Below are 26,858 nucleotides of genomic sequence, written 5' to 3'. Positions count from 1 at the left end.
CTGCTCTCTCTCTTTTTTTTTTTGCGCAGGCAGTTTACTGAAGCTCTGGAGGACCTGAGAGAAGCCATCACGCTCTGCCCCAACAACCATGAGATCCAGCGTCTGCTTCAGCGGATTGAGGAAGAGTGTCAACAAACCATCCAGCTGGATGAACCAGAATTGATACCACCCCCGTCACCACCCCCTTCTCCACCTCCCATAGATGAAGAGGTAGAACCTGTTCATCTCCCACCTCCCGAGCCACGACTGGAGGACATGGAACCAGTTCAAGATCTCTTTGAGGACAATGATTTTCTGGAGCAAGAGCTTGAAAGCGTTTCCCTAGGCCTACCTCCAGAGACCCGTCCTAGTCTGTCAAGCCTTCCAATCATCCAGAGTCCACCCCTATCCCCTGTCCATCACGACTCCACCTACCTAACGGGTGGCTCACCACTGGGCCAGGCCTTTGACTTCCACACAAGCACCCCTTCCATGTCTCCCCCCACACGGCAGAGCTACCAGTCCTCCTCCCCATCGGTCTCTCCGACCCATCAGAACGCCCACTATTGCTCTACGTCTCCTCACACCTCCCCTGTCCACCAGTCCCCCTATCAGTTCAGCCCTCCATCCATGGGCAGTGCAGGAGGGATGGACTATCAAAGTCCACCACCTTCTCCACTGCGTCGGGGAGCTCCGTACCGGGCCAGCCCCCCTGTGGAAAGTGTGTGTCTCTACCGCTCTCAGTCAGGCTCCCCGGTCCGTTACCAGCAAGAGCAGATACCCAGTCGCCCCAAGTCCCCGCTGTCCAAGATGAGCAGCCAGCGCTCGTTCCAGTTCTCCTCCCAGCCATCACAGTCCTCCCAGCACCACCGCCTGCAGCCGGCCATGGCACAGATCGTCCGCACCAACCCGCCCGGCAACAGTGGCTATAGTCAGCTGGCCCACCCCCTCAGTAGCCGCTACCAAGGGACTTCAATGGAGGTGGAGAGCCGGCTTGTGTACCAGCCCTCTCTGGATGGAAGGTCTATGCCCCAGGTCCAGGTCCAGCCCAGCATGAGTTCCGGGGCTCTGTGCCAGCACGGGGGACGAGGGGGTCCTGGAGGTGTCCTGGACGCCGGCCTACTGAAGGACGAGATGCCCCAACAGCGGCCTGCCTCCGCCTACCGCTCCTCCGGTGGCGGACCGGGGAACCTGCGCTTCAGCCAGACGCCGCAGATCAGCCGCAGCCAGTCGGCGGCGTACTATCCCATCTCCAAGCACGAGCTGGAGCGCTCCGCCGTTGCGCCGTGCCAGATGGGCTCGCCCGAGATCTCCCACCTGGTGCGCAGGCCCATCAGCGCCAGCCCCGGCGAGCTCAAGCAGCACGTGACTCCGCCCAGGCCCCTCATCCACTCGCAGAGCGTGAGCCTGCGCTTCTCCCCTTCCAGCAGCAACATCTCAGGCTCCACCTGCAATCTGGCCGCGGCCTTCCGGCCGACGTCCTCCATGGCCCAGATGGAGATCCCGCTGCAGAGCGCCTACGATCGCGGCTGCGACGACCTCTCGCCCTCGCAGACCGTGGAGGGCCGATCGGGGGCGGTGTACACGGGCGAGAGCACGCGTTCGCGGACCACGCCCTTTATGGGCATCATCGACAAGACGGCCCGGACTCAACAGTACCTGCACCAGCCTTCACGTGGCTGGGCCATGACCTCTATGGAGGCTGTTATAACCAGCCCCACGTCGCCGGGCAACCTGATCCACCAGGTGTCCACCACATCTGCATCCTACAGCCCTCCCACGTCGCTCGGCAACATCGCCTACTACAACAAGACCAACAACGCGCAGAACGGCCACCTGCTGGACGACGAGTACTACACACAGTCCCAATCATCACCGCTGGGCAAGCTGGCCAACGGCGGGCGAGGAGATCGTGACCTCCTGGAGCGGGTGAGCCAGGTGCCCACCTACCAGGACGTGAAGGTGGCACGGACGCTGCCGGTGGCTCAGGCGTACCAGGAGAACATGTACCGGCAGCTGTCGCGCGACTCCCGACAAGGTCCAACCTCACCCATCAAACCAAAGAGACCCTTCGTGGAGTCTAACGTGTGATGGTCCCCCCCTCGTGGCTGCAGGCTGGGGTGTGTGTGAGAGAGAGCTTGTGTGTGTGTGTGTGTGTGTGTATGAGTGTATTGTGGGCGGGGTTAGAGTAAGCACACTGAACAAGGTGCAGCTCCGTCGTCCAGGGAAACTCAATAACTGAAGGGTCCTGTAGATGGACTCCATATTCTATACACGGTCCTGCCGAAAACTTCACAGGGATGGAAAAAGAACCGCACCACTGTCGGGTTAAAGAATATACACGTCACCTGACACTCTCCTCTGACTGAAAGTGTGTGTGTGTGTGTGTGTGTGTATGCAGATTATGGAAGAGATGGTGAAAGTGGGACTCTTAAAAACAGCTGAGCGTTTTTCTCTTTTCTTTAAAAACAAGCACCACTTGGTGTGCCACAGATAAGACTAGCCTAAACAGAACATAATATCGGAATATTCAAATACTGTAAAAACAAGAGACCTCTCAGAAACGACTTGCCACTAATCTGTTCCTAATGAAGGACAACAAAGGAGTATTTATAAGTTATATAATGTATAGGAATATTGAAATATAAACAGAGTATTTGTTTCAATCGTATTCTGCTTTTCATGTTTTCATTTTTTTGGTTCTTCAGGAGCCACCCAGATTGTTCAGTAAGCAGGCGGAGACAGGAGGCATGATCTCTGGATGACACGCGACGTTCAGTTGTGTTTTTAAGCGGCAGGGAACCGTTACAGAACGTTAAAAAAAATTATATAGTTCTCTGTTGTACATAGCCAAGCTGTCAGGCTAAGAAATTGGAAGATGCTAAAAGGAGATTTAAAAAAAAAAAGGAAAGGAAACACTGGGTTAGCAATATAGCTAGGCTTTATTTCTGTTCATATTATTATTATTATGATTAATTATTATTAATGTTCTTCTGCACACATTGCCTGTGGAGTTCTCTAAGAAAAAGAGCACTTTATTGATCTTGAAGTAGTCGATTATATTCTCAGTGGTATCCTGTGGTAGGGAGGGGCGATCGCCTCTCTGGGCGGCGGGGGCTCTCAGTACTGGACATTGAGTCTCGCTTTCAGTGCAATTACGAACTCTCCAAGCAAATGAATGATTAACAATAATTACAACAAACTGTGTTTATAGCGATGTACATAGCCTTTATAGCACAGAGTCTACCTGCTGTACATACATACAGGCCAAAACCGTCTATCCCCCACCAGACCACAGGCAACATCTGCAGCCGTATCCGTTTTACCACCGTGCAGAACTACTGACTGTGAATGTCTTTAAAAGGATGGAATTGTGGAAATCACGAAGGAGGGGAGGGCACTAGGAGCCCCGGTGGCCTGAACATGCAGTAGTGAAGCACGGTTCGAGTCTAGTTCAGCTCATCCAGTAGTCAGGTGTAAGTGGTGAAATGCTGCTTTGAAAATCCTGCTTTTAACATCAGTTTTTGACCGGCGGTGTTAAGTCGGACGCCACAGATCCTGAACCTCAGCCAGTCAAGCTCGCAGATCTGATCGTTACTTTCAAATTCGTAACCCCTGAAATTCCAAAATTTTGGACAGAAGTTTGGGAGGCGTTCTGCTTTTCCAGTGTACATTTGTTTTTGCTGTAAATAAGTGCATGTTTCCGATCGCCTCGCCCATCTGACCTCCCCTGACCAACGTGTGCAAAAGCCGGAACAAACTGGGTTTATTTCATTTTATTTCAGTTTGGTTTGAATTTAATGTAACGCTTGCTGAGCAGAGTTCTCTTGTCTGTACATGTGAGCTTTCTGGACGCTGTGACAAAATAAATGAACAAAAAAACTTTCAAAAAAAAAAAAAGTTCAAAGCCAATAAAATGAATGTGTTTTTACCATGAAAAAAAAAAAACTTTCATCTGTCTGATTAATCCACCCTGCTGCTGTTACAACACAAACTATTCTATTCATTACAAAAGAGGTTTCACTTCGACCTGCCACCTTCCTGGCCACCAATGAAATTAAATTCACTTGTTTTAAAAGGTGTAAATTTAATTATCTTTCATCTTATACACTTTACGTGTTAAACTGGGAAACGAACCACATCAGATCCTCTGAAAACATGAACCAGTCGACCAACATGCTTAATTTAATTTAAATAATGGTATCAGACATGATGTCTGGTTACATTCACATTCTGCGTTTTTTTACAGTCTGTTAGGCACAAAACACACATTCAGGGCAGAAACAAAATACAGACAATAAGTCAACGGAGAACCTGCAGAACATCGGAGTGTGCAAATGGGAAGTAAGGGGGTCCATGTGGAGTTACGTGATGATCCAGTGAAGATGCAACGAACAGTTTACTGGAGATCTGGAGTGCTGATGTCCTACTGGGTTTCATTTACCCAACCTGGTTAACTTGGTGAAGATGGTTGACCAGCAACAATAATCCATCCAAGGTTGAAGGTTGCAGGGCCATGATGAGTTTTCATGGAGGTTTAGCATCCAGCCGTGTTCTTGACGTTCTCCTTGAACAGTGGAGATCAGGAGCCGACGGCACCTTCACTCTTTTTTTGGTCTGGCAGTGAGGAGATGCACAAGGCCAGGTATGAGGAACATGACCACCTGAGGCACGATGCTGAACTTGATGAGGAAGAGCGTGTAGAAGAGGACGGGCGGAGACACGGGCAGGGCGAAGCGGTTGATGTGGTAGAGGGCCATGGAGGAGAGAGCCAGGCACAGGGCCTTCGGTGCCCAGGAGAAGCTCCACCCGCGGGGCCTCCACACCTTGGCAAGTCCCAGACCAATCAAAGCCCCACAGTCCCGCATCAGAGAGGAAAAGGGCGTGGTGTCCATCCGCACCCACTCAGAGCGAGTGCACCACCTTCTGGCCAAAGCTATGGACCTGGAGGTCCGAGAACATTTACATCAGGGAAGTCTACACAGGACTTAAAACTCAATTCAGACCAGTAACTCACCAAGACGGGTCGACCCCGACCTGCTGCAGGCCCGAGTAGAACAGAAGCGCTCCTGCAAACAGAGCGGCACTGGTGGCCAGGAAGAAGAGCAGCGAGCGGGACTCCAGCTCGGTACGATTCAGCAGAACCCCCAGCACGAGCCCTGCCGACAACAACCTGCATCAGCGACGGGCAGACACACCGCCCCGCCAGATCGGCAGTAACGCCACTGACCTGCCAGGAAACCGCCCACGACCTGGTGGGGGAAGTGGGCCAGCAGGAAGATCCGAGACAGGCCGACCGCCACCAGCACCAGGGCATACAGCAGAAGCGGGACACCAGCGAACAGCTTGCTGACAAGAAGAAACAGGCATGATGGTGCATGATGGGAGATCAGGAATCCGTGAGTCTCCCTAACCGCAATCACTTCTTCTAACATAAAGGCACAGATTCTAGGCAAGACCACATCACACCTTCCCAAAGGACAAAATAAATCGTTTCTTCATTAGTGTGCCAAAATAATTAACTTTTACCTGTTAGTTCGGGAGTACAGGTGAGAGGTGAGCGATGACGTCACCACCCACCAAACTGCGGCGGTGACCATCATGTGACCAGAAGGGCTGCCTGGGATCGTGAGAGAATATAAAACATCCATATATAACCAATATTCATATTCATACGGTCCTCCAGCGCCACCCACCGGGCCCCGTTTCGCAGGTGGACGGGAACTGCTGCACCTGCGGCGGCGCCTTCACGAACAAGCGCGACTCGCCGATCCACCAGAAGGGTCTTTCGCCGAACAAAACCCTGCAAATCATCATCGTCATCATCATCATCATCATCACCACCTCGGCCTCCGGGATGAACGAGTGTTCACCGGCGTCACCATTTTAAGACGAGGTTGAGCCACTCGCTCAGCGCCGCCGCCCAGACCACCGCCAACCCGACCCGCCGGCTCAGGTGGAAGCTCAGCGGGAAGAGGAGCAGGAAGGCCGCCTTCGGGTCGCCCAGGTGGGACGCGAACAGCCAGAGGTCATGATGGGAGCCCGTCGCCAGCTGCAGCGCCTCCGCCGCCCGCAGCCCCTGCGTGTGCAGCGCATCCATGAACGAGCGCTCCGCCATGTTTGGAGCGGACCGCCGGAGCGGGTCAGAGGTCAACGGACCACAGAACATTCCCCGCACATTCCGGAGCGATACGACTTACAATATTATAATATAACGTATTTTTTTACGTTACTGTGGTACAGACGTTCCTTAAATTACTTTAAAATACGTCATTTAAATTTGTGGTGTAAAGGTTGGTTTTTGTTTTATTAACAACTACAATGAATTTAATAGCACGACTACAGGCAATACAGTAAATAACTATAATAAAATACACCAGATACACAAAAAATTAAAATATGGCATAATTTAAAGTACAGACAACAAATACGATTAGGAATGTAATAACGTTCGCAAGACGGTAGAAACGTGATAAACAACAAAACGGGTTAAATAATGAATGAAAGCCGACTTTAATTGTTCAAAATGTTGAACGAACGCGTGAACGGGGTGAGACGCACTACGCGCTTGCGTCACCGGACACGCCCCGCTGTCGCGCGCGTCGTCATCTCGCCGCGCACGTTGCACGTAAGGCTGGCGCTCCGCTCCGGTTCTCCTGGCGGAGAAGATGGCGGCTCCGGGACCGGGGGAATATTTCAGCGTCGGGAGCAACGTCTCCTGCCTCACCTGCCTGGGGCAGCGTCTGCAGGGCGAGGTGGTGGCTTTCGACTACCAGTCGAAGATGCTGACGCTGAGTATCCTTTTGTGCCGCGGCCGAGCCGGAGGCCACCTTGGCGGACAGGGGCCTGTAGGGTAACCGCAACATGCCAGATAGTGCTCCGCGCAAGCGCACTCGTCTGTTGTACCCGCGCCTCGCCGCGTTTGTTTTTATCTTTCCCCCGTTCGGATTCACGGTTCAGCGTGTCTGTCGTAACCGAAAACAGCACCGTGTGTGGAGCATCAGGCTGGGCCGTGTGTGTGGTGGGGGGGGGGGTGTAAATTTCGGCAGAGCACCGGAACCGAGGCGAATCCATTCATCTCGCAGCGCCCGCCTGCAGCGCCGGCTTAACGTTCACTTGCTTCTGACCACGGCCGGCCGGCGGAAGCACCGGGCTGCGCTCCCGCTTGTCGCTCCCCGGCTGCGGCGGGACTGGGCGGGGGGGGGTTAACTAGCGGCCGCGCGTGGTCTGTTGCCTGCTAGCGTTGCTAACCGTCAACATTGTCCGCGGCTGCGACGTCATCACGGCGCGACGCCATTCTGCCAGCTTCACCTGGCAAACGATGCGACGAGGCAATCTCAAGCGTGTTGGGTCTTTTACATTTCTACACTGACGCTGCAGCCTCCGGTTAAGATTATCGTGACACTCGACGCGATCGGTTTTAAACCAGTCCCGCAAAAAAAGGTGTTTATGCTGGAAGCCTGAGGATCCCCGGTTTATGGAGGTGACCTTGTAACTGAGGTCATGGGTCCGGGGTCAGTTCTGAACTGCTTCATTCAATGAATGAAGCTTAACTTTGATCAGATATCTGTGTCGAGAAATCTCCCTGTTGTAGCAGCAGAGGCTGGATTTTGGGGCGTTACATTTTTGAAGATGCTTCTTGTCCTTGACCTTTGACACCTCCTTTAGAATGCGCCCCCTCCAGTGGCAAGTCCAACCTCAGTGATGTGATGCTGATTAACTTGGCGTATGTGTCCGAGGTGGAGATCATAAATGACCGCACTGAGACTCCGCCTCCCCTCGCATCTCTGAATGTCAGCAAGGTGAGGAGGCTGAACGCCGCCCGACGTGACGTCCACGTTTACCACGAGTCACATGACCCACTGCTGCTCTTCTTCCCTCCAGCTTGCCAACCGGGCACGTTCGGAAAAGGAGGACAAGTTGTCCCAAGCCTACGCAATCAGTGCCGGAGTTTCACTCGAGGGTCAGCAGCTGTTTCAGACCATCCATAAAACGTACGTTCATAACGATGTTGCCCGTTATTACTCTGCTCACTTTGAATATGGTGAATAATGAACAGTTATACAGCATCAGTCTTCTCTTTCTCCAGCATCAAGGACTGTAAATGGCAGGAGAAGAACATCATTGTGATGGACGACGTCGTAATCGCGCCTCCCTATCAGGTGGACAACTGCAAAGGCAAAGAGGGCAGCGCTTTAAGCCATATACGAAAAATAGTGAGTTTTCTGGCTCTTCCTGCTGCATGTTTTATTGGTTCCGTTTTGTGTATCTCAGGGCCACGTGTACGTGTTCCCCTCTCTGTAATTCTGTCCAAAATTCAGATAAAATAAGTGGAATTTTGCGTTCCTCCCCTCAGGTGGAGAAGCATTTTCGGGATGCGGAGAGTCAGAAGTCCACGCAGCGAACACAAGCACAGCAGACACAGAAGGACTCGTCTTTATCCTCCTGAGGAGGGGGCGGAGCCGGCCGTGGTGACGGAGCGCCAGGCGGGCCGCTGGGGGACGCGGCGGGAAATGGCCAGCGCCCTGAAACCCTTCCACCCGCCCTCAGCGTTCGAGCAGCTGCGGGACCGCCGGGGGTCGGGAAGAAAACCAACAACAAACATTTTAACTGATTAAAAAAAAAAAAGAAGGAAAGAGAGAAAGATGTGAAGAGATGATCATTCTAAATTAGACTTTATGCATATAATTTAAAAACACAAACCACGAAGAACCATCGTTTATCCCTGACTAACCCCCCTCCTTCTCCAACACCACCTCCTTTTCTTTCCATCTTTCATCCCTCATTCGCCTTTGATTCCATTTTGTCAAAAGTGCAGTCAGAAAAGCTTGTTAACTTTATTTTCTTTGTGTTTTTTTTTCCGTTTTGTGCTCAATTGTCTGTATTTTCTGTATTTTAAAACAAGTGACTTGAAATGCCACACTTTAAAAGGACATTTTCTAAAATAAAATTAACAAAATGTTCTGACTGTAATGCTGGGGTTTAATACAGCTCATATTTTATTATTATTATTATTAGGACAACAACGATTCTGGGGTGTTCAGGATTAACCAATAGGAATGCTCCTTATCTGAATTCATATTGGAATGTCACACACTTTTCTTGCCACCATCCTTGCTTGAGATCTCCAGGCTGTGCCAGTGCTACAAGCTCAACCACTACATGTCGTTCCTTCAGCAGGATCTGGGACCATCATTTAAGCCCTTCAGGCTAATGTGAGGTTTATTCCTCAGTTGCTGTTTGTAGGAGGAAGAGGGACCTGGAAGCAACCAGACCAACCAAGACGAAGCAGGTGGAATAAACATCTTCATCTTTATCCATATTCAGGATCGATAAGGACACGTTGTACTGCATATCATACTGATACTGAAACATGGTGAATGTCTAGCACTTCTTCAGTTAGGTAGCTTAAAACTAACCACCGTCAAACATCCATCTTCTGATTTCTCAACCTTCCAGTGTGGAAAAGAGCATTATGAACACACAAGCTGCTCTAAATTGTATCAAAGTTGGAGTTTGGCAACTTTTAATATTATTCTTGTCATAATCAGAATAATCTCCACATATCAATATCATAATATTGTAAATACAATCATCAGCAATACAGCGTGATGTATTTTAGACCACTGTCTTCCATGTCAGCTGTATTTTTGGGGATGAAGGTCTCTCAGCTGGTTCCTGCTGCCAACAGATCCCATTAAACCAGCCAATCCGGAATAGGGAATCGGACTGGTTATGTCCCTGTCCTGTCATGAAAAGGCAGCAGCTGGACGTTGGGACATGTCAACAGTTTCAGGAGGTTCATGTGACTTATTTAAAAAAAGTAAACAAGCAGCGAGCCTGACTGCAACAGGTATTCCTCTAGGTTACATAGATAGGCCTGTCTCGGAAATATCCTCTTTAATGCTCTACACGTAGTCCCTGTACAAATGGTGATCAAACCATGATGCTGTTAAATACAAAAAATAAAAACAGGCCTGGTGTTTAATAGAAAGTTTCTGATAGACATAAAAAAGAATGAATGAAGCATTAAAATCCCTGTTCTCGCCGTGTTTTGTACAGTTCCAGTACGGCAGTGAACACATTTTTATAAATAAAACCAATAGTCTTGATTTAATTATAAGCAAAATAAAGACTCGGGCAAAAAATGTAAACAGCAATTAAAATGGAAAGTGGAATGGGGAGGGGATCCTTTTCTGCACCCTGGATGGAGATTGGAGTGGGCCAGTCCCAGTCCTCACTCTCCCTCAGACAGGAACGCGTTCTCCTCCAAAACCCTCAACTGCTCAGCCGTCAGTAGCTAGGATCAGCACGGCTCCGAAGATGCCCACATTCTGCCCAATGAGCTTCATCTGGTTCCAGTACTCAACCCGCCGTCTGTAGTGCCAGTAGCCGAGGTTCCCATCGTTGAAGAGGATGACGAGGGGCAGCAGGACGGCCAGGATCTGGGCTGCTATCCGCACGTAGCAACCCGACAGGAAGGACAGGGCCAGGACCCCGAACACCACCACCAACAGCTGCACGGTCACCTCCCCGCCAGCGATGTGGTCCAGGTAGGCCTGCCGATCCTCAGTGCTGTGCTGAAGAGAGTACACCTAGTGGTGGGAAGTGGTAGTGCAGTCAGTCCAGCAACAGATCAGGGCACACGATGCTCAAACAAGGTCGTACCATGCAAATCAGGTAGATCCCCAGGAAGACCTGGCCCGTGGACTGCAGCGAGCGTGTGCGAGGCTTCCGTCTGTACACCTCTCCTGCTCCGCTGGCCAGGACCAGGAAACCTCCGATGATGGCGAGGGCACGAGAGTACATCCGCACCTGCAACCGACACAAAGAGAACCTGTTCTCTACACGGAAAAGTCGCCTGCTCATCTCCAATCATCAGAACATTTACAAATGGTCTCGTCAAGCCGCCCGCCTCTGGAGGTACGGTCCTTCGCCGGTTTTACTTTATAATCAACTACTCCTACTCCTCACATGGGGCAGTGGTGGCATAGCGGGAAAGGAACTGGACCCGTAATCAGAAGGTTGGCGGTTCAAAATCCCTGCAGTTCGCCATTGTACTTGGTTTGCAGTTAGCTGGAGCAGCAAAACTTAGCAGCAGCAGACCGAGAAACGAAGCAGAGCGAACCCGGAATGGGTGATGCGTGGTTCGAGCGCATATGAACACTGACTTGCATTAACAGCATTTTTCAGACACCCTTATCCAGAGTGCCTTACAATCAGTAGTTACGGGGACAGCCCCCCCCCTGGAGACACTAAGGGTTAAGTGTCTTGCTCAGGGACACATTGTTAGTAAGTGGGATTTGATCCTGGGTCTTCTGGTTCATAGGGGAGTGTGTTACACACTAGGCTACTACCACCACTTGCAAGGTGGTTTGGTCAGAAAATTTTGAAAGTGAAAGTCATTGGGTTATATGCAGCACAGCACACGGTGTCACAGTGAAATGTGTCCTCTGTATTTAACCATCACCCTTGGTGAGCTGTGGCCAGCCATGACAGACGCCCGGGGAGCAGCGTGTGGGGACGGCACTTTGCTCAGTGGCACCTTGGGACTCGAACCTGCAGCAAACCTCAGAATACGGGACCGCTTCCTTACCCTAAAATCCTTACGTGGGCTGTGAACTCCTCACCTTCAGCCAGTCCCCGTAGTGCACCAGGCCCCCAGCGTAGGACGCATAGGTGCTGAGCGCCAGCTGAAGAGCGGCGCCCAGAGCGAACCAGCGCCGCTTCACCCCGAACGACATGAAGCTGGAGCACAGAACTGCGGCGCCCATGTCCACGTACAGGTAGGGCACCTGGATGTCGGGCTTCCTGCAGGGGAGAGCAGCTCCTTTACAACACTTCATTCATTCATTCATTCATTCATTCACCAATGATACACATACAGATTAAAACTAGTTGTTTCAGTCCAGAAAGTCAGAACTACGGCTTTAAATGCAAATACATGTAAATATAAATATGTGTTTCTTTTAAAATAAAGGCCGTTTTGGTTTTCTCCCCAGGCGTCAGAAACCGCTTCATCCTGACGAATCTGGACTCATGTTAGCATCTCCGGCTAACCGCGGTTCCAGTAGCACGCAGCGGGCCGAGCTGCCCGGTTTCCGCCTACCTCTTCACGTCGGCCCGCTCCGCGAACAGCATGAGCATGCTGAAGCAGTTCCAGAAGCCCAGGCGTGTGAGGATGAAGGCGCCGAACTGAGACAGCAGCCGCAGAGTCTCCCTCCTGCCCGGGGCGGCCATGTCTGCGGAGGACCGGAAGTAGATGCGCGCGCACGCGCAGTGCCGCCGAGGACACTACAAACCCCGCCCATTCTTTGCCCCGCCCACTTGTTGCCTTTTGTGAATATGAGCACAAGACAATTGTTTCACTACATATCTAGCCATTTACAACGTTTAATAAACGGAACATTGATGTTGCTATTATAGTATCATAGTTAAGTGTAAGTTTTTTCTTACCACGTTTCTGCGCGATTGCTATTAAAATTAAAATCTCCCTTTTCTCACCCCGAGCATCAGAACTGCAAGACCTCCTGCCCCCAAGCAGTCAGACCTCTCAACACACCGCCATTACCAAAACACTAAAACTCAACAGCAATACGCATCCAGTATTATGCACTTCCTAACACCCTGCCCATTTTGGATATTTCTGCTCATTTTGCAGATTCTATGTCTTGTGTCCTGTTTGAAATATCCGACATATCCACTTACAAGCATTCTTTTACAATTGCACTATGGGGGTCCTGTGTGAAACAGTATTTCAATACACGGTATACTGTGTATACTGTTGTACTGACAATAAACCAATCTTAATTAGGTAATAAACTTTTTAAAAGTGCAATACATATTGTGTGCAGTATAACTTTAAATCACATCACATCAGCAAGGTCTACTATAAGTCAAGAAAAGACCTTAAGAATTTTAGAGCATTGCAGAGATAGTGAATAATTAACTACCAAAGTTAACATATTAAATAACGAAGTTATTAGGCATAATTATGCATATATGATTAATATATAATATACAAATAATTCAGCTACCAGTGCCATTGCATAATTGTTATGCTTTTTGCTTTTATTTATATAGTTGCCAGATGTGGTGCTGCAGGATGTCCTTTCTAAAAGTAATGCTGCAATATTAAAACTTTTGCATACAAAACCATGACATCGTATTTGTGTCAGCCTTTTCAATCAGCGTGCAGTAGTGGGGAAAAAAGTGAAAGTGAAGTGATTGTCATTGTGAAACAGTGCAGGCAACACATGGTGACACAACAAAATCTGTCCTCTACTTTTAACCATGACCCTTAATGAGCAGTGGGAGGCCATGATAGGCGCCCGGGGAGCATTGTGTGGGGACGGTGCTTTGCTCAGTGGCACCTCAATGCCAATGCACCATGGATGTGGTCAAATGGTTGAATGTTACAAGTCGCCCGTCCTGACTTCAAACCTGTCTGAATGTCCCCTACTGAATTTCTCACTGGAACCTTCTTGATTAATAAAGTTTTTACCTACCTACCTGTTAGGATGTTGGAGCTGGACTGTACATGTATTGTACCCTGCCACCGAAAGCCATTACTAAAGAGTTAAAGAAATGCAGATTTTATCTTTCCAACAATTCAATATAAAATAATTGGCATATAGAAATAATACAGACAATCTCACAGCAATCTCACAGCTACTAGGATAAGGGGCAAGGTACTGGATCAAGGAAGAATGTTACACAATATCAAAATAGTTAACAGTTAAGAATATTCCTTTTAAATTTAAGATAAGATAATCCTTTTATTAGTCCCACATAAGGGAAATTTACATTGAAAAGTAGAAGATTAGGGCAGCAAAAATAAATAGAAAAAAAATAGCAACAGTATAGTATAAAATGTAAAAAAATAATTTGAATGACTTTATAAAAATGTAAATGTATATACAAAATAAGGGGAAAATAAGTATTTGATAAACTGTTTTCCCACTTATAAAGAATGGAGAGATCTGTAATCAGTAACAACTTCAACTGTGAGAGATAAAATACATTTAAAAATCAAGAAAAAAATGTATAATTATTTTAAGAATGTTTTTATATGTTTATTTATGTGTTGCAAAAAGGAAGGATAATTTGTGACTTTCTTGCAAGGATATTTCATACAAGTCATACAACACAATGCTGCTTTTAAAAATGTCCACAAAACACAACCTAATTGCAGTAAGAACTGTAATTAATTGAAATAACGGTTCCATTTCATGTGTGTCTGCATGACATAAGTCTGTTAAACAGGAAACAGTTTGGATGTGCACTAACTCATCTCGTGTAAAGATTAGACTGAGGAATCTCAACTGAAAGTGACTTCAGCATCTATAATGTTCAGAGCTATGTGCTCTTAAAAGCAGTGGGACTCCTATTGTTCACCAGTGAGGAACGTCAAAGGAGCATTCTAGAATGCTGGTGGTAATCTGTCATAGATCAGGAATGACGTGCCACGCTGGCTAATCCCGCACTGAGGAGACTAACCCGGATCCTGAAAAACAGCTTAGATGTGAAACGAGTGCAACGAGCTTATCCTTGGATCAGAGACGCCACGCCCGCTGCACACTGACCCACTGTGGAACCTGGGGGAGGACGTGTGTCACAAGAGACAATCATTCAAACTGGATCACAGTCGCCCACCGGGACGCATGCAATTATAATTCACCCGACACAGGAATTCTGATATGTGAGATTTCTGATGCACACCTTCATGTGACAACACAGTCTCTAATAGACCCGTAAAACTGGGACAGAACACGTGCCAATATAGTTATGAGTTGTTCTTAAATGCTCAATTATCGTTTATACATTTACATAAGTAAATGTGAATCTAAATGATTCAGTTTTATGTTTTGTCCCTAACACAGACTTTTGCCTGGCCTTGTTGTCTTTTTGCCACCCCAAGGTGAAATAATATAAATCATAATCTCCTGAGGTGGTTCGACTAAAATAAAACTTTCTATCCAAGCTTCAAGAACGGGGTGACCTCCATTCTCCTTAGAGGTGGAGGCTTGGAGCATTCTCACTTCCTCCCGTCACCTAATTAGATCAGGCGGATTGGTGACATCAGAGACCAATCCCATCGCAGCATCCCCCTCCCCACACACTCAGGGATAAGGCGAGGTGAGTAGGAGACGTGGAGATCAGTGGGCTGCGGGAGAGGAAGCGAGCAGGGAGCAGCAGCTCTTCTGCAGATGATCTCCTAGGAGACACAACCCGATTCTTTCTGACAGGAGTCCCACCATTCCACAGGTAAAGGAGATGAGGACTTTTTCCTGTAATTTTTGTGTTTTGTAATGTATTGTGTGTTGCAGATGTCCTACTTCATATATAATGGAATGGGACAGCAGATGTGATTATTTTTTAGGAATAATAATATTGTATGAAAAAAAGTGTTGTATGAGATGTACCAGTAAACTCTCTGATCCTCCAGCACTGCTCCAATGTTACCACCATCCCCCAAAGAATTCATTTAAACTCTTTTGGCTCCTAGGTGGTGGAATGAACTTCCACAAGCTATCAAACAAAGATATTCAAGCACAAGATAAAAACCTTCCTTTTTCGGAAATACACATATTTAAAAAAAATCTAAAACACTGGCAGGGTTCTGAAGTTATGAAGCTAATACTATCTACAGATTGGGTCCCACTGAGCCAAATGAGTGATTTCAAGAGTGGACATTTTAAAGCACATAAGAGCATAGGCTGAATGCTGGAAATGATGGGCCATTTTATTGACATTCATGGAGAAGATATAAATAAAATAAAAAAAATTGTTGGCTATTTTATGCGCATCAACATATACCAAAGTGAGATGCTTGAACAAGTGGTGGACTTGTGGATGAGATTTTTAAGACTGATTTCTCTTTTCTCTCATGCAGCCAGGATGGCTCGGGACATGTCAGATAAGGACATCCTGAAGATGGAGCTGGACCAGCTGAAGAAGGAAGTTAGCACCTCTAGAACAGCAGTGAGTAGTCAGGAGGGACCTGGTTGTAGAGAAACGGTCATAGCTATGCAGTCGAAAGTCGCTTCACCGACTCCGCTCCTTCTTTCAGGTCTCAGCCTCTGTCAAAGAAACTATCGACTTTGTTGAGGCCACATCTGCTGAAGATCCCCTGATCAAGGGCGTTCCTGAGGATAAGAACCCGTTCAAGGAGAAGGGAGGATGCATCATTACATAGCAGTGGCCCTGCCGAGCGCAGGGCTGGCTACGTGACGGAATATTTTTTTTTATTTATGACAGTCAGCCTCAGTCCCACAGCCTAGGGTGCTTCCGGATGTTCTTCAGGTGGTCGACAGATAACAGTGTAATTGTATGGTGATGCTTTTTAGACTGGTATTCTTTGTTGTTACCATTCCCTGTTTTGTCTTTGTAAAATAAACGCACTTAGACGTGAGTCCCGTTGGAGTTCTTCCTGGAACGTTCTGCACATTTTGGCATTCGGTCAGCGCTCATGCAGTAGATAAAGTCTTTGCAGGTCAAGCGTTTAAGCTCATTTCTGGGGATTCGTCCAGACGCTGGGTCTCAATCTTTTGATCCCATTAGTCCTGATCCCCACTGCTACTTCCTTTACTCTCAACCAAACAACCAGTGGGGCTTAATTCTAATGTAATGGGTCAAAACTGACTTCAGCTAGAAAGCTCATATAATGGTTCTTGAAAAGGGGCAATTCACTCATTGCACTTTGACCGGTCACTATCTCTGAATGGCTCTGATACTGGTGCTTGGTATCTCACCAACTCCTGTACATTTACCCTCCTAACCAACCAAACAACCACCATGTCCAGTAGGTGTGCTCTGTGCTTTCTGGATCCAACATCTCAGTAAAACACAGTCAATAGACCATGTGTGGTTCATCCTGATGTATTATAAAAGATCAGTCCTGCTTACGGTCTCCAGTCAGTTGTGGCAGAATATTGGGAGCCAGTTTAAGTCAGTATCACTTTGCAAAATGAGCCTCCTTTTGCTCTGATTTATGAACTGTACACGTTCCATGAAGACAGATTTATGCACAATATGGATTAGAATAATACAATTTCCTTTCAAAAACGCCTGTCTGTGCCATTCGTCTTCTCCTTATCACCTCATTAACAGTGCATTGAAAAGCAGGACAAAATGCACATATGATCTAAGCGTGTTCTTGCACAAGGTGGCCTTATCTTAATTACATTATACGATAAGGGATAAAACCAGAACAAATTTCAGGTCCATTTGTCTGAAGTTTATATAGTGCATCCTGGAAGTAGTCAGAGCACATTACTTTTTCCATGATTTATGTTACAACCTTATTCCAAAATGGATTAAATTTTCTCCTCAGAATTCTACACACAATACCCCATAATGACACTGTGAAGAAAGTTTACTTGAGGTTTTCAGCAAATTTACCTCCCTGACTGAGGCCCTTCTCCCCTGATCACTCAGCTTAGGTGGCCGGCCAGCTCTAGGAAGAGTCCTGGTGGTTTTGAACTTCTTTCACTTTCACGGATGTTAGAGGCGTCCATGCTCAGTGGGACCTTCAACGAAGCAGAAATCTTTCTATAACATTTCCCAGATTTGTACCTCAAGACAATTCCTTTGACTTCAGGCTTGGTTTGTGCTCTGAAAAGAACTGTCAGCTGTGGGACCGTATATAGACATCTGCAGAAACATCTCAAGGAGGATCAGGAGAAACAGGAGGCACCTGAGCTCAATTTGGAGTTTTATGCAAAGGCTGTGAATTCTTAAGTACATGTGATTTCTTTTATTTGTAATAAATTTGCCAAAACCTCAAGTAAACCTTTTTCACATTGTCATTGTGGGGTGTTGTGTGTAGAATTCTGAAGGGAAAAATGAATTTAATTGAATGCACTATAAATTAATCCAAGAATGATGCTGCCGGGGAGCCTTTCCGGTCAACGTAAGCAGCCACTATTATGCCGTTTTTATGCAATGACCTGAAATTCCTGTCAGTGGTAAAATTATGACTGCAGAATAGCTGCTGGACGGCCATTTTTCTGCGTACAATGCACAATATTAAACTTGACTATATATTCATGCAAACAGCTTCCACCGATTACATGTTATACAAGACAGTCTCTTATCTTTACAGCAGTCAATTATAGATATTTTCTGGTTCCAGTGCCCTTGGCTCAGCACTATCTGACAGGCATAAATGGTTCTCTTGCTCGTTGTGATCAGTGGTTTTCACCCCTTTTCACCACAGCAGGTTATCCGCTTCTTCTTTCCTCTGTCATTTCTACGTCTCTCATTTTAGTTTGATGATCAGAGGCTTTTGACTCAGGATGTGGCTTGTGGTGGTCTTGGTCTGGCTCCTGGTCATGGCCGCAGGGACGTATTGGTACCTGTTTGGGAAGCCAAGTCCATTCTCTATGGAGTCTGTGAGGCCACCAGGATCTCTGGAACTTGACCAGAAGAAGAGGGACACAGTTTTGAAACAAGGTGAGCTACCTGTACTTGTACATCACTGATAGGTTTGGTTTTCACAAAGTATGGCAGAGTGACAGTACAGACTACAAAGTCTGTGGATAAACTGTAGGTGCCACAAAAATACCATACAGAGCCATACAGAACATTTGTTTGAACATTTATTCAAATTCACGTATAACACTTGTTACAGTAGACTCAACATATGACACACAATAAAGTTTTCCTTGTATTGCACTATGAACGATAAATAACGGTAAAAAAAGAGTGGTTGTTATGGGGGGGTGTCCAGAGTTCAATAGAAGGACAGCTTTAGGAACAATGGTGACCTTCCGCCTCTGTGTCCTGCAGCCAGGGCATCAGAGCCTGCGTCTGGAGGGGAGACACTCAAAGGCAGAGTTCAGAGGGTGTGAAGGGTCTCTAATGATCTGGAGTAACAGCCTGTATGTCTGCTGGTCAGAAATGTGCGATAAGGATCTCACAGGTGGTCCAATAATCTTGATTTACAGAGCATATTTTAACAAGCTGAATCTAAAAAAATGACAAAACCAAGAAAAACTTAAAAATATTACAAAAGAAACAATTACTTATCCACACTGAAATGCTTTATCATAAAAAATTCCTATTATGGAGGTCCATCCAAAGTCTTGACATGCAAGTGAAAAGGTATTGTCATCTCAAGACTTTTGTCGTGTCCTGGCCACCGATACCAGAAATTTGCTAGAGAATCTTAGAGACTGTGGACCTTCCCCATGCCAGGCTTTAAAATCACACAATAGTCATTCACACAAACGTTTTTTTAACCCGTAACAAATATATAGCAAGAAGCAGCCTGCTATTGCACAGATTATAGTGTAGGAGAAGGCGGAGAGTGAGAGTTACTCTGAGGGATTCTTCTTCCTTCTCTGGCTGCTCCCACAATTTGGTCATAAAAAAAAAAGAGTCTAATTTTACAGTCTACACTAATGCCGTTTGCCTTACACGATGCCGTTTGCACTGTAACTTTATGGCCATCAAGGTATGTGAAAAAAACAGACATTTCTGATCACTAAATGGAATGTGCTGCAAATCTTCTGAAAGAATATTTGGTTCCAGGCTTCAGTCTGGACAAAGTGCCTGAGAATCTGGACGCCATTGTGATTGGGAGTGGCATAGGGGGTCTGACTGCTGCCGCCGTCCTGGCCAAAGCGGGCAAGAAGGTGCTGGTTCTGGAACAGCATGACCAGGCTGGGGGTTGCTGCCACACCTACATTGAAAAAGGATTTGAGTTTGACGTTGGTAAGAAAACATCCAGTCATCCATGAATGTAGGAAGACTTCATGATCTTCAACCAAGATCTCTCTGTGTCTATAAGGACTTCATTACATAGGCCAAATGCATGAGAACAGCTTGTTGAGGATCGCCATGGACCAGATCACTGAAGGTCAAATGCAGTTTGTGAAGCTGGAGCAGCATTTTGACACCATCACCATCGGCTCTGGAGAAGAACGTAGGGAATACACCATTTACAGTGGCAAGACCGAAATGGAAGCTCACCTGAAGAAACAGTTTCCAAACGACACCAAAGCCATCGAAGAGTTTTTCAAATTCATGAAGGTTTCAGCCTCTGAGTTCCTCCTGTAGTTTACTTGTCTTAACAGAACACACACACCTGGTTTATTGTCATTTTCTGTAGCTCTCTGCCAGAAAGACCCATTACCTGGCCACACTGAAGCTCATCCCACAATGGCTGGCCCTCTTCCTGCTGAAGTCAGGAATTGCTCATCTAGCTTCCAGCATTTTCCGCCACTCAGGCTACAGTGCCCTCGAACTGGCTAACTCTCTGACCAGCAACAAGGACCTCCACATCATCTTCTCCTACTTCTTCTATGGTAGATTCCTTTTGAGGATTCCATCCTCCTCTTACCTAGTTCTAATTCTGAGCTCATTGGTTGGTTTGCTGAATGTGTCTATGGTGCAAAGGTGTCCCCCCAAGGGACTCCAGCAGTGTGATAAATGCCTTGCTGTTACACCACTACAAACGTGGGGCCTACTATCCAAGAGGTGGCGGCAGTGAGATCCCCTTTCACATCATCCCGGTGATCCAGAAGTCTGGAGGGAATGTCCTGGTTCGAGCCCATGTGTCCCGCGTCCTAGTGGATAAAGATGGGGCAGCATGTGGTGAGTCATTAACAAGGACAATATGTCTCAACTGCTTGAGTCCTTAAGCTCAATATTTTAACAAATGTCTATTCAAGGTGTGGCTGTAAGAAAGGGCCAGGAAGAGGTTGAGGTGAAAGCTCCTGTGGTCATTTCCAATTGCGGGATCTTCAACACTCTCCGGAAGTTTCTCCCTCCTGAAATCCACACTAAGCCAGGTTCTCTTTTATCTCATATAAAAGCTGGTGAAGAACATCATCACCAGTGGACAAAATGATTACATGTTGTATGATGTGTAATCTGAACCTGATCTCCATGTCCAGAGGTTCAGGATCGTCTGAACATGATGAAGCATGGCAAAGGCTCCTTCCTGGTTTTCTCTGGCTTTAATGCAACACAAGAGGAACTGGGAATTGGATCCACCAACCTCTGGCTCTTCAAGTCTAATGACATGGACGACATGTGAGAGAAAATGCTTGTTAATATATGATTTCCATTATCATTTCAGAACCAGAAAATGAAAGATCCCGGGTTTGGATGTGTGGTGAGGCCCATCAGTGGTGCTGTTAGGCCCATTTCCCACTGGGTGGTGGTGTTGCCTGAAAGTTGAACCCAGAAACTCTTTAAAGGAACGTTTTCTGCTTTAGGATTTTCCAGCTAAAAAAAGTCAAGGTTTTACAGTACATGAAAACTGTGGAAACAATGAATTGTTTAAAAATGTGTTCTACCTGCTTTAAAGCACCTTACTGAACTGCTCAGAAAAACCTCTGTATGTTGATGATGTTTTAACTCTTCTTTCCTAAAAAGGATGGATACATTCTTTAGCCTAAGCAAAGATGAAGCTCCAGATAACATCCCCATGATGTTTATAACCTTCCCATCTGCCAAAGATCCCACATCAAAGATCCGCCATCCAGGTAACACAATCAATCAGCTTTCAATTTCTCACTGGAACATGGCAAGTCATAGTGCAGTTAGCTTACTGGTTGAACACCAAAGGTCCAGAAAGCTAGTCTTAGGGTCTCTATGTGGTCACCAGTCAAAACTCCAAACCAGCAGAATTATTCCTAGGGGCAGTGGTGGCCTAGCGGGTAATCAGAAGGTTATGGGTTTGAATCCCGAACTGCCAAGGTGCCACATATAATGTATGCAATTACTAAATGGCCATGTTCACAGAGCTTTAAAGTGAAGGGATGAAGTCATAAACACAGTTTCTTGCGGGGAGAGGGTGGAGGACAGTTTATTCACTGTCGCCTCTTCAGGGGCAGAATGGTATTACTGGACAGGACATTCTGTCGATAATGATTAGCAGTAAATATCTCTTCACTACAACACATAACATGATATTCCATTTCAGTTGAAAGATTTACTTGCCTTTTCCATCTGCCCCTTGTCTTTCGCGGGATTTCTTTCTGCATTTATCTGTGTTCAACAGGCAAGTCCTGCATGACGATACTGGCCATGGTAAATTACGAATGGTTTGAGGAATGGAAAGACATGACTGTGCGGAAGAGAGGGGATGACTACATGGAGTATAAAATGAGATTCGCCAATAAACTGTTCGACTGGGCTTGCCTCCATTTCCCCAAGCTGAGAGATAAGGTAGCACAAAGCCATGCAAATGCTATTTATCTGATTAGCTCATTAAACTTTTAAGGAGGAATGCACTGTCTTTAAACCTAAAGCGGTTGTTGCCAAAAACAATGCTCCCCTTCACCTGTTTCAGCTGGTGTTCCAGGACGTGGCCACGCCCCTGACTAATGTTCATTATCTCGGGGCCCAGCGGGGAGCCATGTATTCTTCCGAACACAACCTGGATCGTTTCCACGCTGAAGCCATAGCCAGGAACCGATGCAGCACCCCTGTCAAAAACCTCTACATCTCAGGTAAGCCAGCGAGCTCCAAGACCAGAGAGAGGATCTATCGAACAGACCGGTCTAGAGCAGCTACCATCACCATGTGCTCCATGCCATTCAGGTCAGGACGTTTTCAGCTGTGGCATCGCTGGGGCGCTGCATGGCGGGCTGCTCTGCGCCTCCACGGTGTTGGACCATATTGTATACATCGATCTTCTGCTCTTGAAAATGAAGCTGAAGAGGAAGAAGGCCAAAGAAATGGCTAAGCAGTCCAAGAAGCAGAAGTGATTTTTCACAACGCTGCCCCTGGAGGTAACCTCAGTAACTGCATCACTTATACATTGTTGTTAACAGTTTTCTTGCAGAAATGCGGGCCAAATGTAATATTATTGAAAGGCTATAAATCAAACAAGTATACAGTCGACTGACCTAGGATTGTTGCAACATGTTTATGGGGACGAGCATAGTAGTAGCATGAAAGCAGATCTTTTAAATGCAAATATTTGAGATAATGCCATCGGCAGTGGGAAAAGTTTGGACCCCTCTGCCTGCATTCACTGTACAGAAGCACCACTGGCTTGTTCTGCACTGGCTGGAGGACAATTTGGAGGACAAATGTTTCCGAACTTCAGAGATCTTGTGCTTTTAATGTTCTAGCTGAGTAGACAGCGGCCTTTCCTCATCACTCTGACTTTACCAGGATCTCATCTGATGTGCAATAACTCAGGATAAACCTTAATGACAGAAAACAAGTTAATAAAAATGATATAAATTTGAGATTATATACTGTGTATTAAATGTTAATAAACAAGTAGTTTTCTTCTCGTTGTCTGATAAGAACCACCTGGTTTGTCTAGCTTGTCTCGACCTGCACTATATTAGGGGATGGTACTCTGCTCAGTGGCACCTCAGCGGCTCAGGATTCGAACCAGTAACCTTCTGATTACCGCTAGGCCACCACTGGCCCAAATATTATGGGTACCTTGTCAGGTTTTTGTGTTGTGTGTTATTCCATTTGCACTATGCATTTTTTAACACAGTGAATCCCCAATACCCAAATCTTGTCTCTCTATATACTTTTATATGGTGAGATGACAATAAAATTTACTTTGACTTTGATAATCCATGCAGTTTTTGGGCTGTAACACCTTTCACATGTCGGCATTTAATGGCAGTGTTGGTGTACAAACAGACATCCAACCATATTATTCTGACCTCTGTGTGAGTCCCACTGGTGTTTGGATGGTGTCTTTACTCAAAAGGTTTGAGGGAAACCTCAGATTTCCTCGGCTAAGTGGACATTTCCTGCGGGAGACCCTACAGATCAGCTGGCATAACAGGCTTCTTCTGATGCTCAACATGGGGAGGCGGCTGGATGTGTGTGGGTCTGAATGCCCCCTCTGTGAGAGTGTTCAGCAGGACGGCAGGTCTGGGAACTCCTCACCACACAGCTGGAGGAGTTTACAGAGCTAGTACCAGTACTCTGAACGACCGTAGAGAGTTACCAAATGTGGTTGGATCGGCGTGGAAGTGGTAACGGTGTAAAATGGGTTATAAATTAATGACAGTAACTATTGGAAATGTTTTTAAAGTGCATATTAGTGAGTGGGCAATTTGATTATGGTGTACTGTAGAAAAGCTTTATGTTCAATTGGTTTGGTGAAGGTTAAAGTTAAAGTGAAAGTTAAATGATTGTGATAGGCAGCACAGCACATGGTGCACACAACGAAATGTGTCCTCTGCTTTTAACCATGAGCAGCCATGACAGGCACCCAGGGAGAAGTGTGTGGGGACGGTGCTTTCCTTAGTGGCACCTCAGTGGTGGATTGGGATTTGAACCAGCAACCTTCTGATTACGGGCCGTTTAACTAGGCCACCACTGCCATGGCCCAAGTTTTTAGTCAAGAGATGAGGGTTGATTGGCGATTTTAGAGAGGTTGACTTATTTTTTATCATTTATATTTTTAAAACTGTATTTATTGGAGTTTTTAAAAAATATCATTTAATAAACGGAGTCAGGAGATGAGGGTTGATTGGCGATTTTAGAGAGGTTGACTTATTTTTTATCATTTATATTTTTAAAACTGTATTTATTGGAGTTTTTAAAAAATCTCATTTAATAAACGGAGTCAGGAGATGAGGGTTGATTGGCGATTTTAGAGAGGTTGACTTATTTTTTATCATTTATATTTTTAAAACTGTATTTATTGGAGTTTTTAAAAAATATCATTTAATAAACGGAGTCTGTCCATTACAGGGGTATCTTTGTGCCCCCTTACATGATGCTTCTCTGCATTTCATCAATTGCTCCCTAATGTCTCAGTAAATATTGCATTGTTTTACTGGAGACCTTTAAACACAAACAGTGTAGGACTTTCAATAAAATGTCTTTCAATAAAATAAAATATAAATAAATAAATAAAATTTTAATATATTGCATATAAATATGTGTGTATGTCTGTAAATAACAGCCAGTCTTCTTTTTAAAAGTTTTTTATTCGTTTCATTTCCTCTCTTTAATTCTTTATATTTTCACGCTCACATTGGACCAGTATGGTTTAAATAAAACAGATATGATCCACCTGAATATTGATCTGCGGAGAACCAAGTGACCGTCTGAATATTTGTTTGTGACTTTCGTCCCATGAGAACGCTCAGCCGAACTTTCAACCACAAATCTGGGGATAGTCTTCCAGGCCTGGCAGGGGACCCCCATGGGTCAGGGCTAGTCTGGGAATATCAGCAGTGGTTGTGTGGAGACACTGTGGATCTGGGTAGGCGGAGCTGTAATTGCACGGCCCTGGCCGCTCAGGAAGTGCAGCGTATAATTACGGCAACTTTCATCTGCTCTGCTTTAGCTATCTATAGACACTGGGATTGAGTTTACGTTTTACTTTTGACTTCTGGCATCAGTAACAGAGGCAAGAAATAATTAGTTTTTTTATTCCTTTGATCCCCTGGTGCAAGTCATAAGTATAGAAATATGCTTATCAGTTTTGTAGAGGCTCTAAAGACAGTTAAACATTTTCCAACTATAAATAAATAATGAAACACACGGTCCGCCTCACATAACTCCAGCCAGACCAGAGCGAACCCTATTGGACTCCAGGTTCATGTTTTGTGGGGAAGAACTTCAGGCATTGTCTGCTCTTTTCACTGTGGGCGTGGCTTGGCAGCGATGAACGTTCCCAGTGGCTCCCAGCTGTAGGGTTGCCAAATCCTCCAGCTGTTTCCAATCAGATGAGGGCGCAGAGAAGGGAGCGAGGCGGGGGGGAGGGGAGAGGAACTGGCGTACCTGAACCCGAGCAACAGCACGCGTTTTACCCAACACATTCACCGGGGTCAGAACATGCTACGCACTGTCTTTGTTACAACTGTGCATGTGTGCAAAAGACACATTTAACAGCACCAATCATTAACAACAACGACATTGACTATCTGGTTATAGGTACATATCACAGCAACTGTTTATTTAAAAAAAAAAACTCTTCTAGCAGCTCTTTTTAAAAAAGTGGTCCAAGGAAGGAGATCTGGTGAACCAGTGATTTAATTGCTATTTTCATCATTTTGCTGAAAAAGTTCATGCTGGTGTGAGAACACATTTACATTTACAGTATTTATCAGATGCCCTTATCCAGCGAGACTTACAATCAGTAGTTACAGGGACAGTCCCCCTCTGGAGCAACTTAGGGTTAAGTGTCTTGCTCAGGGACACAATGGTTGTAAGCCGGACTTGAACCCGAGTCTTCTGGTTCATAGGCGAGTGTGTTACCCCTAGGCTACTACCACCCCTAGGCTACTACCAACGCACAACACATCACATCACAGTTTTTTGTGTATGAGGCTGTGGAGCTGCAGGATGGTCAGGGTGCACATGATCTAATATCCTAAAATCTCACATATGCACCAAAACAAGATGTTTGCATTTACATCATGTGGATGGTCTGAAGACATGACACCAGGTTGATCTGTGTTCTGCTCTGTTCATGCGGACGTTATTTGCGGATGTTCATGACACGTACCAACTATCCGAAACGTTGTTGCTGACCAAGTTCACCCAGTCATGGAGACAGTATTTCAGCAGAAAAGCTTTAGAAATGGGTTGATGTGTTGATTTGTCCTTCAAATTCTCCACATCTCAAAACAATAAAGCATCATAGATTTCCAAGTCTCGTTCAGATGAGTGACACTGCATATACAAAATCATATTAAAACATTCACAGTGGAACTGGCACACACCGTCCAAAATAAATGTGATTATTCAAAGTTCACAATGTGCCCTCCACGTCATAACACAACATTGGATTTGATGTAGCAGCGGCCATCATGACTTGTGTGTTGTGTTGCCTTCGTAATTCAGCTCTCTGTCCCGAGTCTGATTCACAGCTGGAGAATGTGTCTTGGCTGCACTGCTGCCTTTTTCCACTCTCAGCTGCTAGCAGC

The 26,858-nt window shown here is 46.2% G+C and overlaps 6 protein-coding genes across 10 annotated transcripts in view; 4 read left to right on the top strand and 2 right to left on the bottom strand.

Moving 5' to 3' along the window:
* The window catches only part of tanc2b (tetratricopeptide repeat, ankyrin repeat and coiled-coil containing 2b), a 63,061-nt gene extending 59,198 nt beyond the window's left edge, over positions 1-3,863 (top strand). For 4 of the 5 annotated variants that reach the window (XM_028988203.1, XM_028988202.1, XM_028988200.1 and 1 more), the window contains one exon: positions 30-3,863. In XM_028988203.1, the coding sequence (XP_028844036.1) occupies positions 30-2,070 (2,041 nt within the window). In that variant the 3' untranslated portion in view covers positions 2,071-3,863. The remainder of the gene's footprint in view (positions 1-29) is intronic. The other variant, XM_028988204.1, reaches the window with a different exon arrangement.
* On the bottom strand, positions 3,090-6,125 carry g6pc3 (glucose-6-phosphatase catalytic subunit 3). The gene is made up of 6 exons (XM_028988206.1): positions 5,862-6,125; positions 5,676-5,782; positions 5,509-5,599; positions 5,210-5,328; positions 4,997-5,138; positions 3,090-4,923 (listed from the first exon to the last, which is right to left on the bottom strand). Exons 1-6 carry the CDS (start codon positions 6,095-6,097, stop codon positions 4,581-4,583), a joined length of 1,038 nt encoding a protein of 345 aa, XP_028844039.1. The 5' UTR covers positions 6,098-6,125; the 3' UTR covers positions 3,090-4,580.
* A 448-nt stretch (positions 6,126-6,573) lies between these two features.
* lsm12b (LSM12 homolog b) lies at positions 6,574-8,654 on the top strand. Its single transcript, XM_028988208.1, has 5 exons — positions 6,574-6,774; positions 7,648-7,781; positions 7,864-7,973; positions 8,069-8,195; positions 8,336-8,654. Exons 1-5 carry the CDS (start codon positions 6,648-6,650, stop codon positions 8,426-8,428), a joined length of 591 nt encoding a protein of 196 aa, XP_028844041.1. The 5' UTR covers positions 6,574-6,647; the 3' UTR covers positions 8,429-8,654.
* An 823-nt stretch (positions 8,655-9,477) lies between these two features.
* tmem101 (transmembrane protein 101) lies at positions 9,478-12,221 on the bottom strand. The gene is made up of 4 exons (XM_028988207.1): positions 12,089-12,221; positions 11,610-11,790; positions 10,648-10,794; positions 9,478-10,574 (listed from the first exon to the last, which is right to left on the bottom strand). Exons 1-4 carry the CDS (start codon positions 12,217-12,219, stop codon positions 10,266-10,268), a joined length of 768 nt encoding a protein of 255 aa, XP_028844040.1. The 5' UTR covers positions 12,220-12,221; the 3' UTR covers positions 9,478-10,265.
* A 2,866-nt stretch (positions 12,222-15,087) lies between these two features.
* Positions 15,088-16,393, top strand: gngt2b (guanine nucleotide binding protein (G protein), gamma transducing activity polypeptide 2b). The gene is made up of 3 exons (XM_028989738.1): positions 15,088-15,246; positions 15,875-15,963; positions 16,052-16,393. The coding sequence occupies exons 2-3, from the start codon at positions 15,880-15,882 to the stop codon at positions 16,175-16,177; spliced, it is 210 nt and encodes a 69-aa protein (XP_028845571.1). The 5' UTR covers positions 15,088-15,246; positions 15,875-15,879; the 3' UTR covers positions 16,178-16,393.
* A 1,885-nt stretch (positions 16,394-18,278) lies between these two features.
* On the top strand, positions 18,279-22,703 carry LOC114796044 (inactive all-trans-retinol 13,14-reductase). The gene is made up of 11 exons (XM_028989879.1): positions 18,279-18,435; positions 19,516-19,698; positions 19,775-20,016; positions 20,096-20,291; positions 20,383-20,580; positions 20,658-20,777; positions 20,883-21,021; positions 21,367-21,476; positions 21,995-22,161; positions 22,286-22,445; positions 22,537-22,703. Exons 1-11 carry the CDS (start codon positions 18,279-18,281, stop codon positions 22,701-22,703), a joined length of 1,839 nt encoding a protein of 612 aa, XP_028845712.1.
* Positions 22,704-26,858: the final 4,155 nt, after the last annotated feature.

This window comes from Denticeps clupeoides, chromosome 8 (assembly GCF_900700375.1).
Source record: "Denticeps clupeoides chromosome 8, fDenClu1.1, whole genome shotgun sequence".
Classification (NCBI taxonomy): Eukaryota; Metazoa; Chordata; class Actinopteri; order Clupeiformes; family Denticipitidae; genus Denticeps; species Denticeps clupeoides.
The sequence above is the reverse complement of the archived record's forward strand: the minus strand, read 5'-3'. Positions and strand labels throughout refer to the sequence as shown.